The sequence below is a fragment of the Papio anubis genome, chromosome 11 (genome assembly GCF_008728515.1).
Source record: "Papio anubis isolate 15944 chromosome 11, Panubis1.0, whole genome shotgun sequence".
In the NCBI taxonomy this organism is placed as follows: Eukaryota; Metazoa; Chordata; class Mammalia; order Primates; family Cercopithecidae; genus Papio; species Papio anubis.
The window spans coordinates 87,336,891-87,353,406 of NC_044986.1; the positions used below are offsets into that span (position 1 = coordinate 87,336,891).

Genomic DNA, 16,516 nt, shown 5'->3' on the forward strand with positions numbered 1-16,516 from the left:
GAAACCCCGTCTCTACTAAAAAGATACAAAAAACTAGCCGGGCGTGGTGGCGGGCGCCTGTAGTCCCAGCTACTCCGGAGGCTGAGGCAGGAGAATGGCGTGGACCCGGGAGGCGGAGCTTGCAGTGAGCTGAGATCTGGCCACTGCACTCCAGCCTGGGCGACAGAGCGAGACTCTGTCTCAAAAAAAAAAAAAAAAAAAAAAAAAAAATCCCAATGCCAGGACCACACTCAGGGCAATTAATTCAGAATCTCTGAAGCTGGGACCCAGGCACCTTCACTTTTCTTTTTCTTTTTTTGGTATTAACTTTATTCTATTTTCTGTATAACTTTAAGTACATAAAGTTTTATTTCCACAGGCCTCAGGAAATGGGTAGAAATCACAGGACAATCTCTTTTCTCACCAAAAAAGTTGCATATTTTGGTAAGTGTTTGTCCTAGAGGGAAAAAACTGAAATTTACATTAGCAGTGCTGTGCAAGATTCTTACATAAATCAAGACCTAAAAGTAGCTTGCAGTGGAGGTTTTGGTCCCCTGTTCAGGTGCTTGGACAGAAGCCATAAGCTGGTGAGCATGACAAGGAAAAGGAGGCAGTGAAGACAGGTGACAGGCACCTAGCAGGGAAGGAGGATTCAGGTGTGCCAGACTCCTTGGAATGGGGTGTTGTTTTTCCTTTTTTTTTTTTTAAAATCTCTGTAGGAAGGTGCTGGGTAGGGATCCCAGAGAAAGAAAGGGTCCAATACTTCTTTAACTGCCCTGGATGAAGGGCACTGCTGTAGCAGCTAGTATCGGAGACTCTCCTATCTCATGGTTGAGGCAGAACTAGGATAGAATAGTGAATAAAAGGAATGCTTATAGGAAACCATTTTGCGTGGAATGCTAGATGGCCAAGCCTCAGCCTTCAGTCCAGTGTAACCCTTGCCTCACTTGTCAATAGTGAAAAATTAGTTTGGTTAGAAGAACCAGCTGGAAACACACCAGCTTCTGCTACCTTCATGCTCATCGTTAGAAAAAGATTAACCAGTGTGAACATTCTGATCTGTTAATTCCTTGGACTGTTTTCCTCCCAATGGACTGTTTGTTGGTAGAATAACCTCCAAAACTCAAAGCTAAAATGCATCATTTTAGCCTGGTCGGCAGTTCCTTAAGAATGGACTGGTGGCATGGTTGAGCTAATATGGAAAAGCTACACCTTCCTGCAGAAGATCACCTGACCTGCTATCCCACTGCAAATCTCAGCCTGAGGTTTAATTCAGTGAAGGCAGGTAGCTGTGCTTCTCAGAGCAGAGAAGCAGTTTTAAGAGCAGAAAGGTAGAGGAAATCTAGAAAAGAACCGTCTTGATACAAATTTATCCCATGGTATGAAGGGAGGGCAAAGAACCCAGTGGCACTTTGCTTATCCAGCAATTTCTGTCACTGTGGTGACCAACTTCTGCCCATTCCAGAGGGTCTTGAACTGCTCAGGAACTGGGAATTCACTAAAGTCACTGCCTATTGTAGGAATGAGGACGTTCATTTCAGAAGATTTGGCACTCACTATTTCACAATCCAGAGAATTCTTCCTCAGGTAAGCATGGCAGCCATCTGTTTTGTTGATTGAAATGGTTGGCACTTTACTCATTACCTAAACTTTGACATCCCTACTGGTTGGGAGCAAGCCCCCCCCAAATCTGGCCATAAACTGGCCCCAAAACTGGCCATAAACAAAATCTCTGCAGCACTGTGATATGTCCATAATGGCCGTAATGCCCATGCTGGAAGGTTGTGGGTTTACAGGAATGAGGGCAGGGAACACCTGGCCTGCCCGGGGCGGAAAACAGCTTAAAGGCATTCTTAAGCCACAAATGAAAGCATGAGTGATCTGTGTCTTTAAGAGTGTGTTCCTGCTGCAGTTAACTAGCCTAACCTATTCCTTTAATTCGGCCCATCCCTTCGTTTCCCATAAGGGATACTTTTAGTTAATTTAATATCTATAGAAACAATGCTAATGACTGGTTTGCTGTTAATAAATATGTGGGCAAATCTCTGTTCGGGGCTTTCAGCTCTGAAGGCTGTGAGACCCCTGATTTCCCACTTCACACCTTTATATTTCTGTGTGTGTGTCTTTAATTCCTCTAGCACCGCTGAGTTAGGGTCTCCCCAACCAAGCTGGTCTCGGCACCTACTGTTGATTATCTCCATAATGCCCACTATATCATCGAATACCAGACCAAATTTCTTACAGTTATCTACTGTAATGGAGTTAATTTTGCCCTTGATTTGCAATGTCGTGTTGACACACTTGTATATGTAAGCTGCGTGTTTCAGCTGTGTCATCAATCACCAGGTTGGAAACATTTTCCTGATTTTCCACTGTCTGCTTCTTGCCCTCCAGTTCAAGTACAGCTGGCTCTTTCTTTGTGGCTGGTTTGGGGTCTAGGTGCAGAGAATGGCTTGGGGACACTGCATACTGGACCACTCTGAGCCTTCAGGGTAGGGTTCTTGTGAGTCTTCATGTCATCAGATACATGTTTCAGGGCATGTGTGATGCTCTTCCCCTGATTAATCTGTGCAAACAGTGCTGAGAGGGAAGTGGATTCATCTGAGCCTGAACTGATAGAGACTAGCGGAGGAAGGGGGCCTGGTGGTGGGGGAGGAGTAGCTGATCCAGCAGAGGGTCCAGATGGCAGTCCACTCAGTTCTTTTGCCACAGGCCCCGTTTTGCTCCAGGCTAGTCCGGTGGTATGGAACTCCTTAATGTAAGCCTACAGCTCTGTCCGTATACTTAAATAAGCTTTGACCCAGTCTACATGCATCTTATCCACATCTTTGTACTCTTTAAGGACTCGGTTTGTATAAAACACTGCAGCATGATTCATTTCTTTCACATAAGGGCCAGGATTGGGAGCCATAGCCACCCAAACCAGGGCCTGGATACTTTCGCTGACAGCTGACAGGTGATTAAACAACTTGCTGCCTCGGTTCTTCTCCCGAAAGGTTATCACTTCTTTGATCTGTTCTGAGATGGGTGCCAACAAATCGGAAAGCTGCCGGCTGTTGACATTGAGAAGCTGTAACCAAGAGAGTTCACTTCAACTTCAAACCTGTGTGGACCATCTCCGCATCTTTCTGCACGTCTCCCCCAATCTCTTTACTGATCTTCAAGTACTCTGCCACAGGACAGGCAAGCGAGTCAAATGCCTGCGCATATGGAGCTGTTCCTGCTTTTGAAGGACTGTCTCCATACCCACGGTGCATGTCAGAGGTATGGGATACTGCCTCTAGGCAGCCCACTGCCCTGTCCAATTTTTCTACCAGATTTTGCATGTCAGTCATAATGTACCACCTCCCGATTGCGATCAGCCGCTCTCCACTTCCCGCACCTTCACTTTTCAAAGATTCCCAGGTGATGCCAACCTGCTCTGCGGATGGAGCCCCTAAGACTCCCGAGCGACGCAGACTACGTTTCCCAGAGGCCTCCGCGGCCGCAGCCACTTCCGCTTCCGGTCCGGTCGGCCCCCGCGTGGGGCGACAGCTGCACCAGCAGCTGGCTGGTAGCAACTGTCTGGACAGCGTGGCGTGGTCGCTGTCTCTCTGGGTGTGCAGCTCCGCAGCCCTGCCGGCTAGGTTTGGTTTGTCAGCGGCCGCCACCAGGCTGGGTCCCTGAAGCCTCGGGCCCCTGGCGGGTACTCCCCGCCTTTCCCAGGGGCGGGTCGAGGGGCGAGCCGGGGTGGGAGGGGACGGCGGCGGTGGGCAGGGCCTACCCACAGTGGCTGAGCCATGTGGAGCGACCGCCCGAGACTGGTGCATCACAGAGCGCTCCAGGCTTGCGCCCTGGCAGACAGATTGGGCCACTGACAAGGCCGTCCCCCCGTGCTGCCAAAAGTGCTTGGCGTGGAACTGGCTGCAGTCCAGGACGGATCCCAGCAGCCGTTCCCTTTCCTTTCTTCCCGAGCGTACCCACCTGGACCTGTCTGCCCACCCGTGGAGGGAACGGGCGGGCGGGGGCCTGGTCCAGAGGGCAGATTCTAGCTAGGCTAGGGCACGGAGGGACTTCCTCATATTTCCTCTCTTCTTTCCCAGATTGACTTACGCAGAATTCTCTGCCCTTGCCTGGGAGAACAGTTCAGGAGACAGATGGCCCCAAGAGCCCAGATCCAGGCAAGTTTGATTTTTCCATTTCTTGAGAAGCCACGTGTTTCAGCGAGGTGGGGCTTATGCCTCTTGCCCAGACGATGCCCTGCCCTGTGTGTGGACCAAGCTACCCGAACCAATCCTGGATGGGTCCCACTATTTCCATCCTCTCTACCCATTAGGTAGTCATTCACCAAATAGATTATTGCTACCCATGTTTTCTAGAGTGCTAGAAACAGAAAAGTACTTTGCAACCTGGCAGATGATGAAAAAAATACACATTAGCATATAAAGACGTAGGCCATAAAGACATAGGGTGATAGCAGTGCTCTCTTGACCTTTAGTGTGTGGTGGAGTGGGAGGGGTGGAGTAGTGGAAGCCTTAGTTCTTCCTGAAGAATATAAATGAGATGCGTAATCGCAGAGGATACTAGGGGAAAGCGCTGCCTGAATGAAGTCATTATGGCAGAACCATGAACAAACTGGCCTGAGAAAGTTGGAAACATTCATGGTCTAGAATCCCAGACTGGAGTTTGCCTTTATCCTGGAGAAAACTAGGTTTTGAAGGATTTTGAGAAACTGATTATATAGTTGGTATTTTGAAAGAAAGTGATAAACATTTGAGTATCTATTATAGAAGTAAATAAAATTAAAAAAATTAAAGATTAGCTACATTTCTACTGTTCTGACAAGTCAAGTAATTTCATTTGAAACACCTTTTGCATATTTTTAAGGCCTACTCTTTTTTCTTTTAATATTTCATAACCATTCCAATTTGTTCTAGTTTCATTCCTACTTTTTATAGCTTCCTTTTATACTGTACCTTCAACCAGCCCTGGGACCTTGAGCAAGTTCTTCCAACTCTCTGAACCTTTGTGTCTTTAGCTACAAAATAGATTTTACTTTATATAGTTATGGCAGAAATTTAGAGAGATGATATATATCTCAGGGTTTAGCACCGTGGCTGGTACCTAGTAAGTTGTTACTGTTATGAAAAGCAATTTTTTTTTCTTTTTTAAAAATATTCTGCCTCAGAGTTAGATCATACTCCCTGTAAATTTTCGGATAAAGCTAATCACTTTCCATGTCTTTTCAAAGTTTCTATTCATTTGTTGATGGAACAAAGCCTGAACACTTTTGTGTCAGGCCGTGTTTTTGACTGGGAGGCAACAGTGACCCACACTGTCCCCCTGGAGCTCACATTAGAGAGGATGCTTACAGTCAGTGCAAACCTCTCCTGCCAGGTGGTGAGAAATCCTGTGAAGAAAAATGAAGTGGGTTTCGAGACAGAGTGGCAGAGGATGGGGTGGAGAAAGAGACCTTTTTGACAAGGTGACATGAAGGGTGGGGTGAGCAGAGGCCAGGCATGGAGGAGGAAGCAGGACAGGCATGCAGGAAGAACACACTTGAGGGAGGAGTCCCACCTCCCCCCAGCCCTCAGCTTTTACTTGTTCATTTCCATGAGCACCGTTGGAACTGTCAGAAGCTGGCTTTGACCACCTTGCTTCCTTCTCTTGGGATGCTTCCCTTAGGGGTTCCTGGATGACCAGAATTGGGTTTGGTTTTGCAGGGACTGCTGACATTTGGGGATGTGGCCGTGGCCTTTACCCGGATTGAGTGGAGACACCTGGATGCTGCTCAGCGGGCCCTGTACAGGGATGTGATGCTGGAGAACTATGGGAATCTGGTGTCTGTGGGTGAGGATGACTTTCTCGTTGACTCAAGATTGGTCTGCTGGGCAACTTTGTGTTTTCACAGGGTGAATGGTTTGGGGTATTGAAAAAAATCTTAAATGATGTGCTTTTTGTGTTGTTTTTCTTAAGTGTGGGCTTAGAGGCTGGAGTTTATGCCCCTTCCACCCCTGAAGAAAGGTCAGAGCCATACAGAGTTAAGATGGGTAGCTTTGTGGTACCAACTAGCCCAGTTCTGGACCGTTTCTGTGTCATGATTCATCTGCCTCCCAAAATAGGAGTTTCTCGTCCTCCAGGAGGACCTGGTTTTCTAATTGACTTTGCCCCCTTCATTTGCTTTACTGCACGAGTTGGACATCCTGGGTGCCACCCTCGAGGCCTCTCTAACCTGTCCGTGCTCCTTGCAGATGCTCAAGTTGACACTGAGGTCTGGAGTGACTGTTTGTGCTTGTAACCACCATCACATTCCTTTTCATTCATTTTTTTTCTTCTTCTTCTAAGATCCTTTTTCTTTATGAACAGGGCTTCTCTCTTCCAAACCAAAACTAATCACTCAGTTGGAGGAAGGGGCAGAGCCCTGGATGGAGGTGCGAGAGGCTCCATCAGGCACACGTGCAGGTGAGTGGGTGGGAAACATCCCAGCAGCAGCGGAGCACACGGAACGGTACGGGGGCTCCTGAGTGGAAAGCTCATCTCTGAGTGCCCTGTCGGTGCAGAAGGGCACTAGTTTCCTCTTTTGATGTCATCCTCCTGTCAAGTGGCTGGCTGCTTTTCTCCCCAGTCTTTCTGTACTTGGGAGGGCTGCTCCCTTCCTGAGGGCCTCAGGCCCATCTGTGCCATCTCCCAGCCCTCTGAAATCCTCAAGCTCTTTATGTGATTTTTCTCTCTCTCTTTCCAGGCATTCACCAGGCTATCTTTTGTTTCTTTCTACTTCTGGTCCATTTCCTTTCTTTTATATTTTTTTGAGACAGAGTCTTGCCCTGTTGCCCAGGCTGGAATGTAATCATAGCTTACTGCTAACTCAAACTCTGGACTCAAGCCATCTTCCCGCCTCAGACTCCTGAGTAGGAGTAGCTGAGACTACAGGCGTGCACCACTATGCTTGCCTAATTTTTAAATTTTTATTTTATGTAGAGATGGTGTCTCGCTATATTAGTCATGGCTGGTCTCGAACTCCTGGCCTCAAGTGATCCTTCCACCTTGGCCTCTCAAAGTGCTGGGATTACAGGTGTGAGCCACCACACCTGGCCCCTGTTCATTTTCCATTCCTTACCCACTCTCATGGAAGCTTGCTAACTCACTATATACCACTTCCTGGTGGTAGTCGCAGATTCCAAACGTAAGCATGGTTTTCTAGCTCTCAGGTAATTGCGATTTTGGCGAACACATTGTTGAGGAAGCATTTTCTTTCCTTTTCTTACGGATCTTCTTTTATTTCTCTTTTCTACTGTCCTTTGCTCTTGGCTCCCATTTTTTTCTGTGTATGCTTTATATATATTTCTCTATATCAGTTTCTCTGTGCCATAGTTCATTTCTAAATCTCTAAGCCTGAATATTTCTCTCACCTAAAATATTTATCCTGCCAGTATTTCTTCTTCTAAAACTCTAATTGTCATTTTGCCTCTGTCATCTTCAGGAGAATGTTTATAACTGTATTTCATGTAAAATACCAGTAATATATAGTCTTGCTTAACCTAGGTCTTTGCTGGTTGTGGGTGGGATGCTTTTGAAGTAATTCCTTCTATTCTTACTATGTTTAACATTTCCCTGTAAATTCTTGTGTAGATTCTTTATATAGTAACAAAAGTCGCTCAGTCTTCTTTATTCTCTGTTCTTTCTGTTTTAATTTTGGTTGTTATTTGAAATAGAATGTTTAAAACTTAGAGGTAATGAAAACAAGCAATGTTTCCCCTAATATTTCTTTCATCTGCTTAGAGGACTAGTAAATCTTTCTACAAAGACTTCACAACCATTCAGTATTTTATGGTTTTTTTTTTGTGTGTGTGTGTATATACTTCCCTTTCTGTTAGTTGTTAGACATGCTTATGGTACCACATTCAGATGGTTCAAATGGTATGCAGTCTCCTTCACATACCTTTCTCATCACTCAGTTCCCCTCCCCAGAGGCATCCCTGTATCAGTTTCTTGTGGAGATTTGCATATGTGATGTGTACTTTGTGAGAGTATCCATGAATTCTTTTTTTTTTTTTTTTTGAGACTGAGTCTGGCTCTGTCGCCCAGGCTGGAGTGCAGTGGCCGGATCTCAGCTCACTGCAAGCTCCGCCTCCCGGGTTTACGCCATTCTCCTGCCTCAGCCTCCGGAGTAGCTGGGACCACAGGCGCCCGCCACCTCGCCCGGCTAGTTTTTTGTATTTTTTAGTAGAGACGGGGTTTCACCGTGTTAGCCAGGATGGTCTCGATCTCCTGACCTTGTGATCCGCCCGTCTCGGCCTCCCAAAGTGCTGGGATTACAGGCTTGAGCCACCGCGCCCGGCGCATGAATTCTTTAAGTACATGGTAGCACGCTCTTTTGCCTGTTACTTTGGCATTTATGTCTTAGAAGTCATTTGACATAACTATATTGTTTAGAGCTTCTCTCTCTCTCTCCTCTCTCCCTCTCTTTCTTTCTTTTGGAAACAGAGTCTCACTCTGTTTCCTAGACTGAAGTACAGTGGCTTGATCATGGCTCACTGCAGCCTTGACTTCCTGGGCTCAAGCGATCCTCCTGCCTCAGCCTCCTGAGTAGCTGGGACCACAGGAGCATGCCACCACACCTGGCTATTTTTTTTTATTTTTAATTTTATTTATGTATTTATTCTTAAATTTGTTTTTGTAGGGATGAGATCTCACTATTTTGTCCAGGCTGGTCTGGAACTCGTGGCCTCAAGCTGTCCTCTTCCCTCAGTTTCCCAAAGTACTGGGATTACAGGCGTGCGCCACCATGCCAGCTTATCTTTCTTTAATGCCTGCATAGTGTTCCACTTTATGGATGTCCTATAATTTATGTAATCAGTTCTCTTTAGTGGACATAGTGACTCTGACCAGTGTTGCAGTGGTTATCCTCATACACATCAATTCTCTTGTGTACAAGTAAATCTGTAGAATAAATTCCTATAACAATTGTTAAAGGTTAAAATTTTAAAATCCACCAAATTTGGTGGGTATTTCCACTATTCATAGAGATAGTACATGTTTATACTCCTAATGACAACATATGAGTGCCACTTTTATCATCGCTTGTCAACGGTGTCTTATATGCTTTGATCCTTGCCAGTCTGAGAGGTGAAAGTATTTTATTGTAATTTTAATTTGCCTTTTTCTTATCAGGAGCGTGATTTAGCATGTTTCAACATTTTCAGCAACCCTTGTGTTTATTTTTCCTGAGAACTGCCTGTTCCAGTCCTTTGCCCATTTTACTGTTAGATTGTTGGACAATAAAAATTGTCAATGTGAAGGCTTCTTTATACATTCAGGAAATTAATTGTGTATCATATATATCACAGATTTTTTTAAAAAAAAGTTTTATATCAACTTTATATTAACAAAGGTAATGATGGATATGCTTATCTTTGCATCTTTGCATTGTGTCTGGGCTTCTGATTTAAGCTGGCTATTGAGTTGGAATACACATACATTGTTATTTAAAGGAAGTATTTTGTTCATATGTTTTGTTAAGAAATTTTAGTTTTGGCCGGGCGCGGTGGCTCAAGCCTGTAATCCCAGCACTTTGGGAGGCTGAGACGGGCGGATCACGAGGTCAGGAGATCGAGACCAGCCTGGCTAACACGGTGAAACCCCGTCTCTACTAAAAAATACATAAAACTAGCCGGGCGTGGTGGTGGCGCCTGTAGTCCCAGCTACTCGGGAGGCTGAGGCAGGAGAATGGCGTAAACCCGGGAGGCGGAGCTTGCAGTGAGCTGAGATCCGGCCACTGCACCCCAGCCGGGGCGACAGAGCGAGACCCCGTCAAAAAAAAAAAAAAAAAAAAGAAATTTTAGTTTTTTAAATCAAGCATGATTGCTGAATTTTATTAAATGCTCTTTCAAGATATGTGGAAATATCTGTCTTTTCCATTTTGATCTGTTTCTGTGGTAGATTTTATTCTCAATTATCTTGGCCATGACACATTATATCATTCTCTGAATGTGACAGTAGATGATTCCGTTTGCTAATCTTTTACTTAAATTTTTGCAGAGAGACTTAAATGTATTTACATTTTCTTTTTCATTGGCCCATTTTCATTGGGCTTTGACTTTAATTTTGTAATACTTTCATAAAACATTTTTTGGTCTTTCATATTTTTATCCTTTAGTCTAGTTTAACTCACATGATAGCTGTTCCCTAGAGGTTTGGGTCCTTTGTCCCGTTTTTGCTTATTTATTGTGATGGGAGCAGAAGGGAGGAATTGGGGGTATTTTTTTGACAGTGTTGTCAATAGTGACTTGTCCAAATAGATTTTCTCTCTCTAGGAAACAGTTTTAGTAATTTATAATTTCCTAAAAACTATGGAGTAATTCAAGGTTGTAAGTTATTTGTGTTAAACAAAGTAGCTTTTTATAACTCTTTTAGTAATATCCTCTGCATCTTTGGTTATTTTCCCTGATTTCTTACTTTGTCTTTTTCCCATTTCCTATGTTTTCCTATTTCCCCTTTATTAGCTCTGTTTTATATTTTTGAAGAAGAGCATTTGGGTGTATTTATTAGTGTTACTGATTTCTGTGTTTTGAGTCTTAAGTTCCTTTTCCCTTTTGCTTTCCTTGGGTTTATTTACTTTTTCCTAAACATTTTAGTTATTCATTAATTGATTTTTCTTCTTTCTTATTGATGTAATGTAAATATGTAAAGCCTTAAACTTTGTCTATGTAATGTTTTAGTTATATTCAGTAGGTTACAATATGTAGAGTTGTCATTATTTTTTAGTTATTTTGCAATTTGTGTTTTCATTTCTGTGATTGAAGTACTAAGATATTTATAAGCTAGACTCTCCTTTTCTTTCTTAAAGCCTTTAAAAAAATTAACACATGGCCGGGCGCGGTGGCTCAAGCCTGTAATCCCAGCACTTTGGGAGGCCGAGATGGGCGGATCACGAGGTCAGGAGATTGAGACCATCCTGGCTAACACAGTGAAACCCCGTCTCTACTAAAAATACAAAAAAACTTAGCCGGGCGAGGTGGCAGGCGCCTGTAGTCCCAGCTACTCGGGAGGCTGAGGCAGGAGAATGGCGTGAACCCGGGAGGTGGAGCTTGCAGTGAGCTGAGATCCGGCCACTGCACTCCAGCCTGGGTGACACAGCGAGACTCTGTCTCAAAAAAAAAAAAAAAAAAAAAATTAACACATATTTAGAAAAGCTGATAAAATATGTGTACAGCCCAAATTAGTATTTTAAAACTCAATACCCATGTAACCAAAACTTAGGTTAAAAAATAGAACTTTGGCAATACCTGAGTAAATCGCATCATAATTCCTCCCAATTATTACCCATTCTCCTCCCCTTGAACTAACACTATAGTTTATTTTTGCCTTTTTTTAACTTGATGTGAATGGAATCATATAGTACGTATAATTTTTTGTCTGGCTTATGCATAACATTTTTTCAAATTCATTCATCATTTTTATTTATTTATTTGCTGTGGATCCATGCTTCTGAAAACTCTAGCGTGCCTCAGAATGCATGCTGCAGTACAGTTGTGGGGTCCCCTGCAGAGTTCTTTATTCAGCAGGTTCTCAGGCATGCTGATGCTGGTGCTGCGGGGCTGGAGCCCATGCTTGGAAAATCACTGCTGTAGAATGTCTCATTGTGTGACTCTACCTCAGTTTCTGTCTTATATTCAGATGCATATATGCCATTTTCCAGCTTTTGGCTATTAGAAGTGCTGTAAACATTCTTATAAATTATTTTTTGGTTCCTATGTGGCTACATTTCTGTTGGGCATGTATTCAGCTTTAGTATATAATGTCAAATAATCTTCCAGAGTTTTGTACCCAGTTATACTCCTTCATCAGTGTGTGAGAGCACTCCTTGTCCCATGTCCTGGCTAGCACTTCCTGTGGTCAGTCTTGTGAAGTTAGTCATTCTGGGGATGTGCAGTGTGCCTCATTGTGGTTTTCATATCCATGTCTCTATATCTAATGAGGTTAAAGACATTTTAGGGCTGGGCACAGTGCTTCATGCCTGTAATCCCAGCACTTTGGGAGGCTGAGGTGGGCGGATCACCTGAGGTCAGGAATTCGAGACCAGCCTGGCCAACATGGTGAAGCCCTGTCTCTACTAAAAATACAAAAAATCAGCTGGGTGTAGTGACACATGCCTGTAGTCCCAGCTACTTGGGGAGCTAAGACAGGAGAATTGCTTGAACCTGGGAGGTGGAGGTTGCGGTGAGCTGAGATTGCGCCACTGCACTCCAGCCTGGGTGACAGAGTGAGACTCCATGTCAAAAAAAAAAAAAAAAAAGACCTTTTAGAGTATTTATTGGTCCTTATAGAGCATCTCTGATTGGGTAGCTATTTCAAGAGCCTGTTACTGATTACATGTATTGTACCATCCCTCTCTGTATTGTTACTGACTGTTAATGGTCTTGATGAATAGCAGTTATTCCTTTTTCAGGGCTCAAACAATCCTGTCTCAGCTTCCTGAATAGCTGGGACTACAGACACATGCTACCATGCTCAGCTAATTAAAAACATGTTTTTTTTTTTTTTTTTTTAGATGGAGTCTCGCTCTGTCACCCAGGCTGGAGTGCAGTGGCCGGATCTCAGCTCACTGCAAGCTCCGCCTCCCGGGTTCACGCCATTCTCCGGCCTCAGCCTCCCGAGTAGCTGGGACTACAGGCGCCCGCCACCTCGCCTGGCTAGTTTTTTTTGTATTTCTTAATAGAGACGGGGTTTCACCGTGTTAGCCAGGATGGTCTCGATCTCCTGACCTCGTGATCCGCCCGTCTCGGCCTCCCAAAGTGCTGGGATTACAGGCTTGAGCCACCGCGCCCAGCCAACATGTTTTTTTTTTGTAGAGATGGAGACATGCTATGTTGCCCAGGTGGGTCTGGACTTCCTGGCCTCAAGCCATCCTCCCGCCTCAGCCTCCCAAAGTGCTGGGATTATAGGCATGAGCCACCGTACCCAGCCGAGTTCTTCCAGTTGATCAATCTCTTTCTTCTTTGTCAGTGCTTTTTTGTGTCATGCTTTATTTAAAATGCTTATTTTAAATTATATATTATTAACAATTATTTATTAACATTTATTACTTTTGTGATTTTAATATTTTTTCTTTTCCCAAGATCACGAAGATATTCTTCTGTGTTAATTTCTAGAAGCTTTATTATGTGGTTTTTTTTTATTTGCATTTACCATCCTCTTGGAATGGATTTTTGTGCATCATATGAGGTAGGGTTTATATTTATTTTTTTCTCCTGAAATGTGCTAATGCAGAGCCTCCTCTTCCTCACTGCTTTGCAAGACCACCTTTGTCATAGAACAAGTACCCATATGTGTCTTCACGTTGCCAGCTTGACAATCAGTATCTTGAAATATTCTCTAGTTTGATCATAATACATTAAACACATATCCCATCAAAGACCACTGGAAGAATCAGGGCTGTTTCTGACTGGGCTTCACCTTCAACTTGCATTTCCTTGAAAAGATAAATCTTAGCTCTAATATCTGTTGTATGGAATTTCTCCCTAGACTACTAAGTATAAATACATATAAATATATGTATGTGTGTATATCTTTAGGTATAGATAGATACAACTTATGTTTGTAAGAAAAGTGCATTTAGTGAAACAATTGGTTGGTGATTGTTAATTTTACTACAAGTTTGTCTCTATTAGTTTTTCAGAATGTTTTTATCTGAATCATTTTGCTCTGTCTGTCTGGGGTCTTGTGTCTGTACTTTGTAAAAAGCTAGAGAAAAATCACATAGTATACCCATTGATTGTGTGTGGTTTTTTTCTTTTTTCTTTTTTTTTTTTTGAGACAAGGTTTTGCTCTGTCACCCAGGCTGGAGTGCAGTGGCACTATCTCAGCTCACTGCAACTTCTGCCTCCAGGTTCAAGCGATTCTCCTGCCTCAGCCTCCCGAGTAGCTGGGATTAAAGGCATGTGCCACCAGGCTAATTTTTGCATTTTTAGTGGAGACAGGGTTTTGCCACGCTGGCCAGGCTGGTCTTGAACTCCTGACCTCAAATAATCCACCCGCCTCGGTCTCCCAAAGTGCTGGGATTACAGGCATGAGCCACCGTGCCTGGCATAGGTATGTTGTTTTTTAGATATGTTAAAAATTTAGTTTATAGTAAAATCTTATTGTCCTGAGAACTATTTTTGTTCCTTGAATATTTTTTCTATTTTCTTTTTTCTCCTGAGCAATTGAATATTGGTTCACTGTTAAATCCTCACAGAGAAATATTTTTCTCAAGTTCTTGGTGACATCATAATGTTCTCAGATATACCACCTGCAGAAATCTGTCCTAGTAGTAATTATAGCTTTCTTTGTGACTCTGGTCTTTCTCCTCAATTTTGTATTTATTCTGACATTGTCTTTTTTCTTTTTTAGCTGTTTCCTGTGTTGTCTTCCTAACTTTGCAACTTCTTAGTTGCCCACTGCATTCTTTAAATGCAATGTTTATAGTACAGATTCTTTTCTTTTCTTTAAAGTCATACTTCTCCTGCCCTTAGCCTGGCCATCTTTTCTCAGCAAGAATCACAAATGGGACACATTAATAATTTTTCATAACCTTTAGTTATGTAGCATAGAACATTATTCAAGTCCTTGCACAACTTTCACTTTCAGCATTTCGACATAAAGAATGTTTGAATTTTTAAAATTTTCTTTCAGTCCAGGATTACTGGTTTGAAACAAAGATGTCAGCCCTAAAGCAAAGCACTTCTGCAGGATCTGTTGTGGGAGAGCGAAGGAAAAGTGTCATGATGGAAAAAGGCCTGGACTGGGAGGGCAGAAGCTCCACAGAGAAGAACTATAAGTGCAAGGAATGTGGGAAAGTCTTCAAATACAATTCGTCCTTCATTAGCCACCAGAGAAATCATACCAGTGAGAAACCACATAAGTGTAAAGAATGTGGCATCGCCTTTATGAACAGTTCATCCCTTTTAAATCACCATAAGGTTCATGCAGGCAAACAGCCTTATAGATGTGTTGAATGTGGGAAGTTCCTGAAGAAGCACTCAACGTTTATCCACCATCAGAGAATTCATTCTAGGGAGAAACCCCACAAATGCATTGAATGTGGAAAAACTTTCAGAAAGAACTCAATCCTTTTAAGTCATCAGAGAATTCATACTGGCCAGAAGCCCTACAAATGTAATGACTGTGGGAAAGCCTTCGCTCAGAATGCAGCCCTTACTCGTCATGAAAGAATACACAGTGGAGAGAAGCCTTTTAAATGTAACGAGTGTGGGAGAGCTTTCAGGGATAACTCAACTGTGTTGGAACATCAGAAAATCCATACTGGTGAGAAGCCATATCAGTGTAATGAATGTGGAAAAGCCTTTAGGAAGAGCTCAACTCTTATTAGTCACCAAAGAATGCATACTGGAGAGAAACCCTATCACTGCAGTAAATGTGGAAAATCTTTCAGGTATAGCTCATCCTTTGCTGGTCATCAGAAAACTCATAGTGGAAATAAACCCTATCAGTGTCGTGACTGTGGGAAGGCCTTTACAAAGAGCTCAACCCTTACTGGACATCAGAGAATTCATACTGGAGAAAAACCCTATCACTGTAAGAAATGTGGGAAAGCCTTTCGGCACAGCTCAGGCCTTGTTGAACATCAGAGACTCCATACTGGGGAAAAACCTTATAAATGTAATGAATGTGGGAAAGCTTTTCCCCAAAGTTCAGCCCTTAAACAACATAAGAAAATGCATAACAAAGAAAGAGCCACGAAATGTAGTTAGTGTGGCAAATTGTGCAGAGTAGTTTATTCCTTCTGACCGTCATAGAGGAGACATTAAATAAATTATGCATTTAACAGAAATACTCTGTGTACTTCTGAGAGAACATCTCACTTGTGAGGATATTCATTGTGAGGTTTGTACTAGTGAAATATTTGAATAAGCTAAATGTATGTCAGTACGGAAGTAGTTATAGCATACTGCGTGCTAATTGAAAAGAATGAGGTGGAGCTGTAAATACTGTACAAAGCCAGGCATGGTGGCATATGCCTGTAGTTCCAGTTGCTTGGGAGGCTGAGACAGGAGGATTGCTTAAGCCCAGGAGTTTGAGTCTGTAATGCACTATGATTGTGTGTGTGAATAGCCACTGCACTCCAGCCTGGGCAACATAGCAAGACTCCATCTCTAAGTAAAAAAATACGACGGTAAAAATATACCCATGATACCTTGTTAAGTTAAAGAAGCAAGTTGCAGGAAATCTATATTATATGCGTTCAAAAAGACCTGGAAAAATAAAGACCAATCTTAACAGCAGTTATCTCTCTCTGTGTCTCTCTCTCTCTCTCTTTTTTTTTTTTAAGAGACTAGCTCTTACTCTGTCACCCAGGCTGGAGTGCCATGTGATCATAGCTCACTGTAGTTTTGAACTCTGGCTTGAACAACTTCCCACTTCAGTCTCTGGAGTAGCTGGGGCTACAGGCATGTGCCGCCACACTCAGCTAACAGCAGTTATCTTTGAGGAGGATGTAGAATAAGTTGAGCATCCATAATCGGAAAATCTGAAATCTGAAGTGCTCCAAAATCCAAAA

At 43.2% G+C, this 16,516-nt stretch overlaps 1 protein-coding gene and 1 pseudogene across 6 annotated transcripts; one reads left to right on the top strand and one right to left on the bottom strand.

The window, feature by feature from the left end:
- Nucleotides 1-455: 455 nt before the first annotated feature.
- LOC100997137 lies at nt 456-3,401 on the bottom strand (annotated as a pseudogene). The gene is made up of 2 exons (XR_004177015.1): nt 2,161-3,401; nt 456-1,639 (listed from the first exon to the last, which is right to left on the bottom strand). The product of XR_004177015.1 is annotated as an adenylyl cyclase-associated protein 1-like (transcript).
- A 69-nt stretch (nt 3,402-3,470) lies between these two features.
- ZNF485 (zinc finger protein 485) lies at nt 3,471-16,241 on the top strand. Of its 5 annotated transcripts, none has more exons than XM_009214324.3 (5): nt 3,471-3,605; nt 4,062-4,139; nt 5,682-5,808; nt 6,325-6,420; nt 14,632-16,241. In XM_009214324.3, the coding sequence occupies exons 2-5, from the start codon at nt 4,116-4,118 to the stop codon at nt 15,708-15,710; spliced, it is 1,326 nt and encodes a 441-aa protein (XP_009212588.1). In that variant the 5' UTR covers nt 3,471-3,605; nt 4,062-4,115; the 3' UTR covers nt 15,711-16,241. The 5 variants fall into 5 exon arrangements, with proteins under 5 accessions (XP_009212588.1, XP_009212586.1, XP_003903636.1 ...); XM_009214322.4 differs by having other exon boundaries at nt 3,474-3,664; XM_003903587.4 differs by having other exon boundaries at nt 3,474-3,610.
- The last annotated feature ends 275 nt before the right edge of the window (nt 16,242-16,516 follow it).

What these genes read in the sequence shown, in the direction of transcription:
- ZNF485 (XM_009214324.3), top strand. Translation starts at nt 4,116, where the DNA reads ATGGCCCCAAGAGCCCAGATCCAG. An exon ending in TGGGAATCTGGTGTCTGTGG is followed by an intron (nt 5,809 to 6,324) that starts GTGAGGATGACT and finishes CTTTATGAACAG; the next exon opens with GGCTTCTCTCTTCCAAACCA. An exon ending in TCCATCAGGCACACGTGCAG is followed by an intron (nt 6,421 to 14,631) that starts GTGAGTGGGTGG and finishes ATTTTCTTTCAG; the next exon opens with TCCAGGATTACTGGTTTGAA.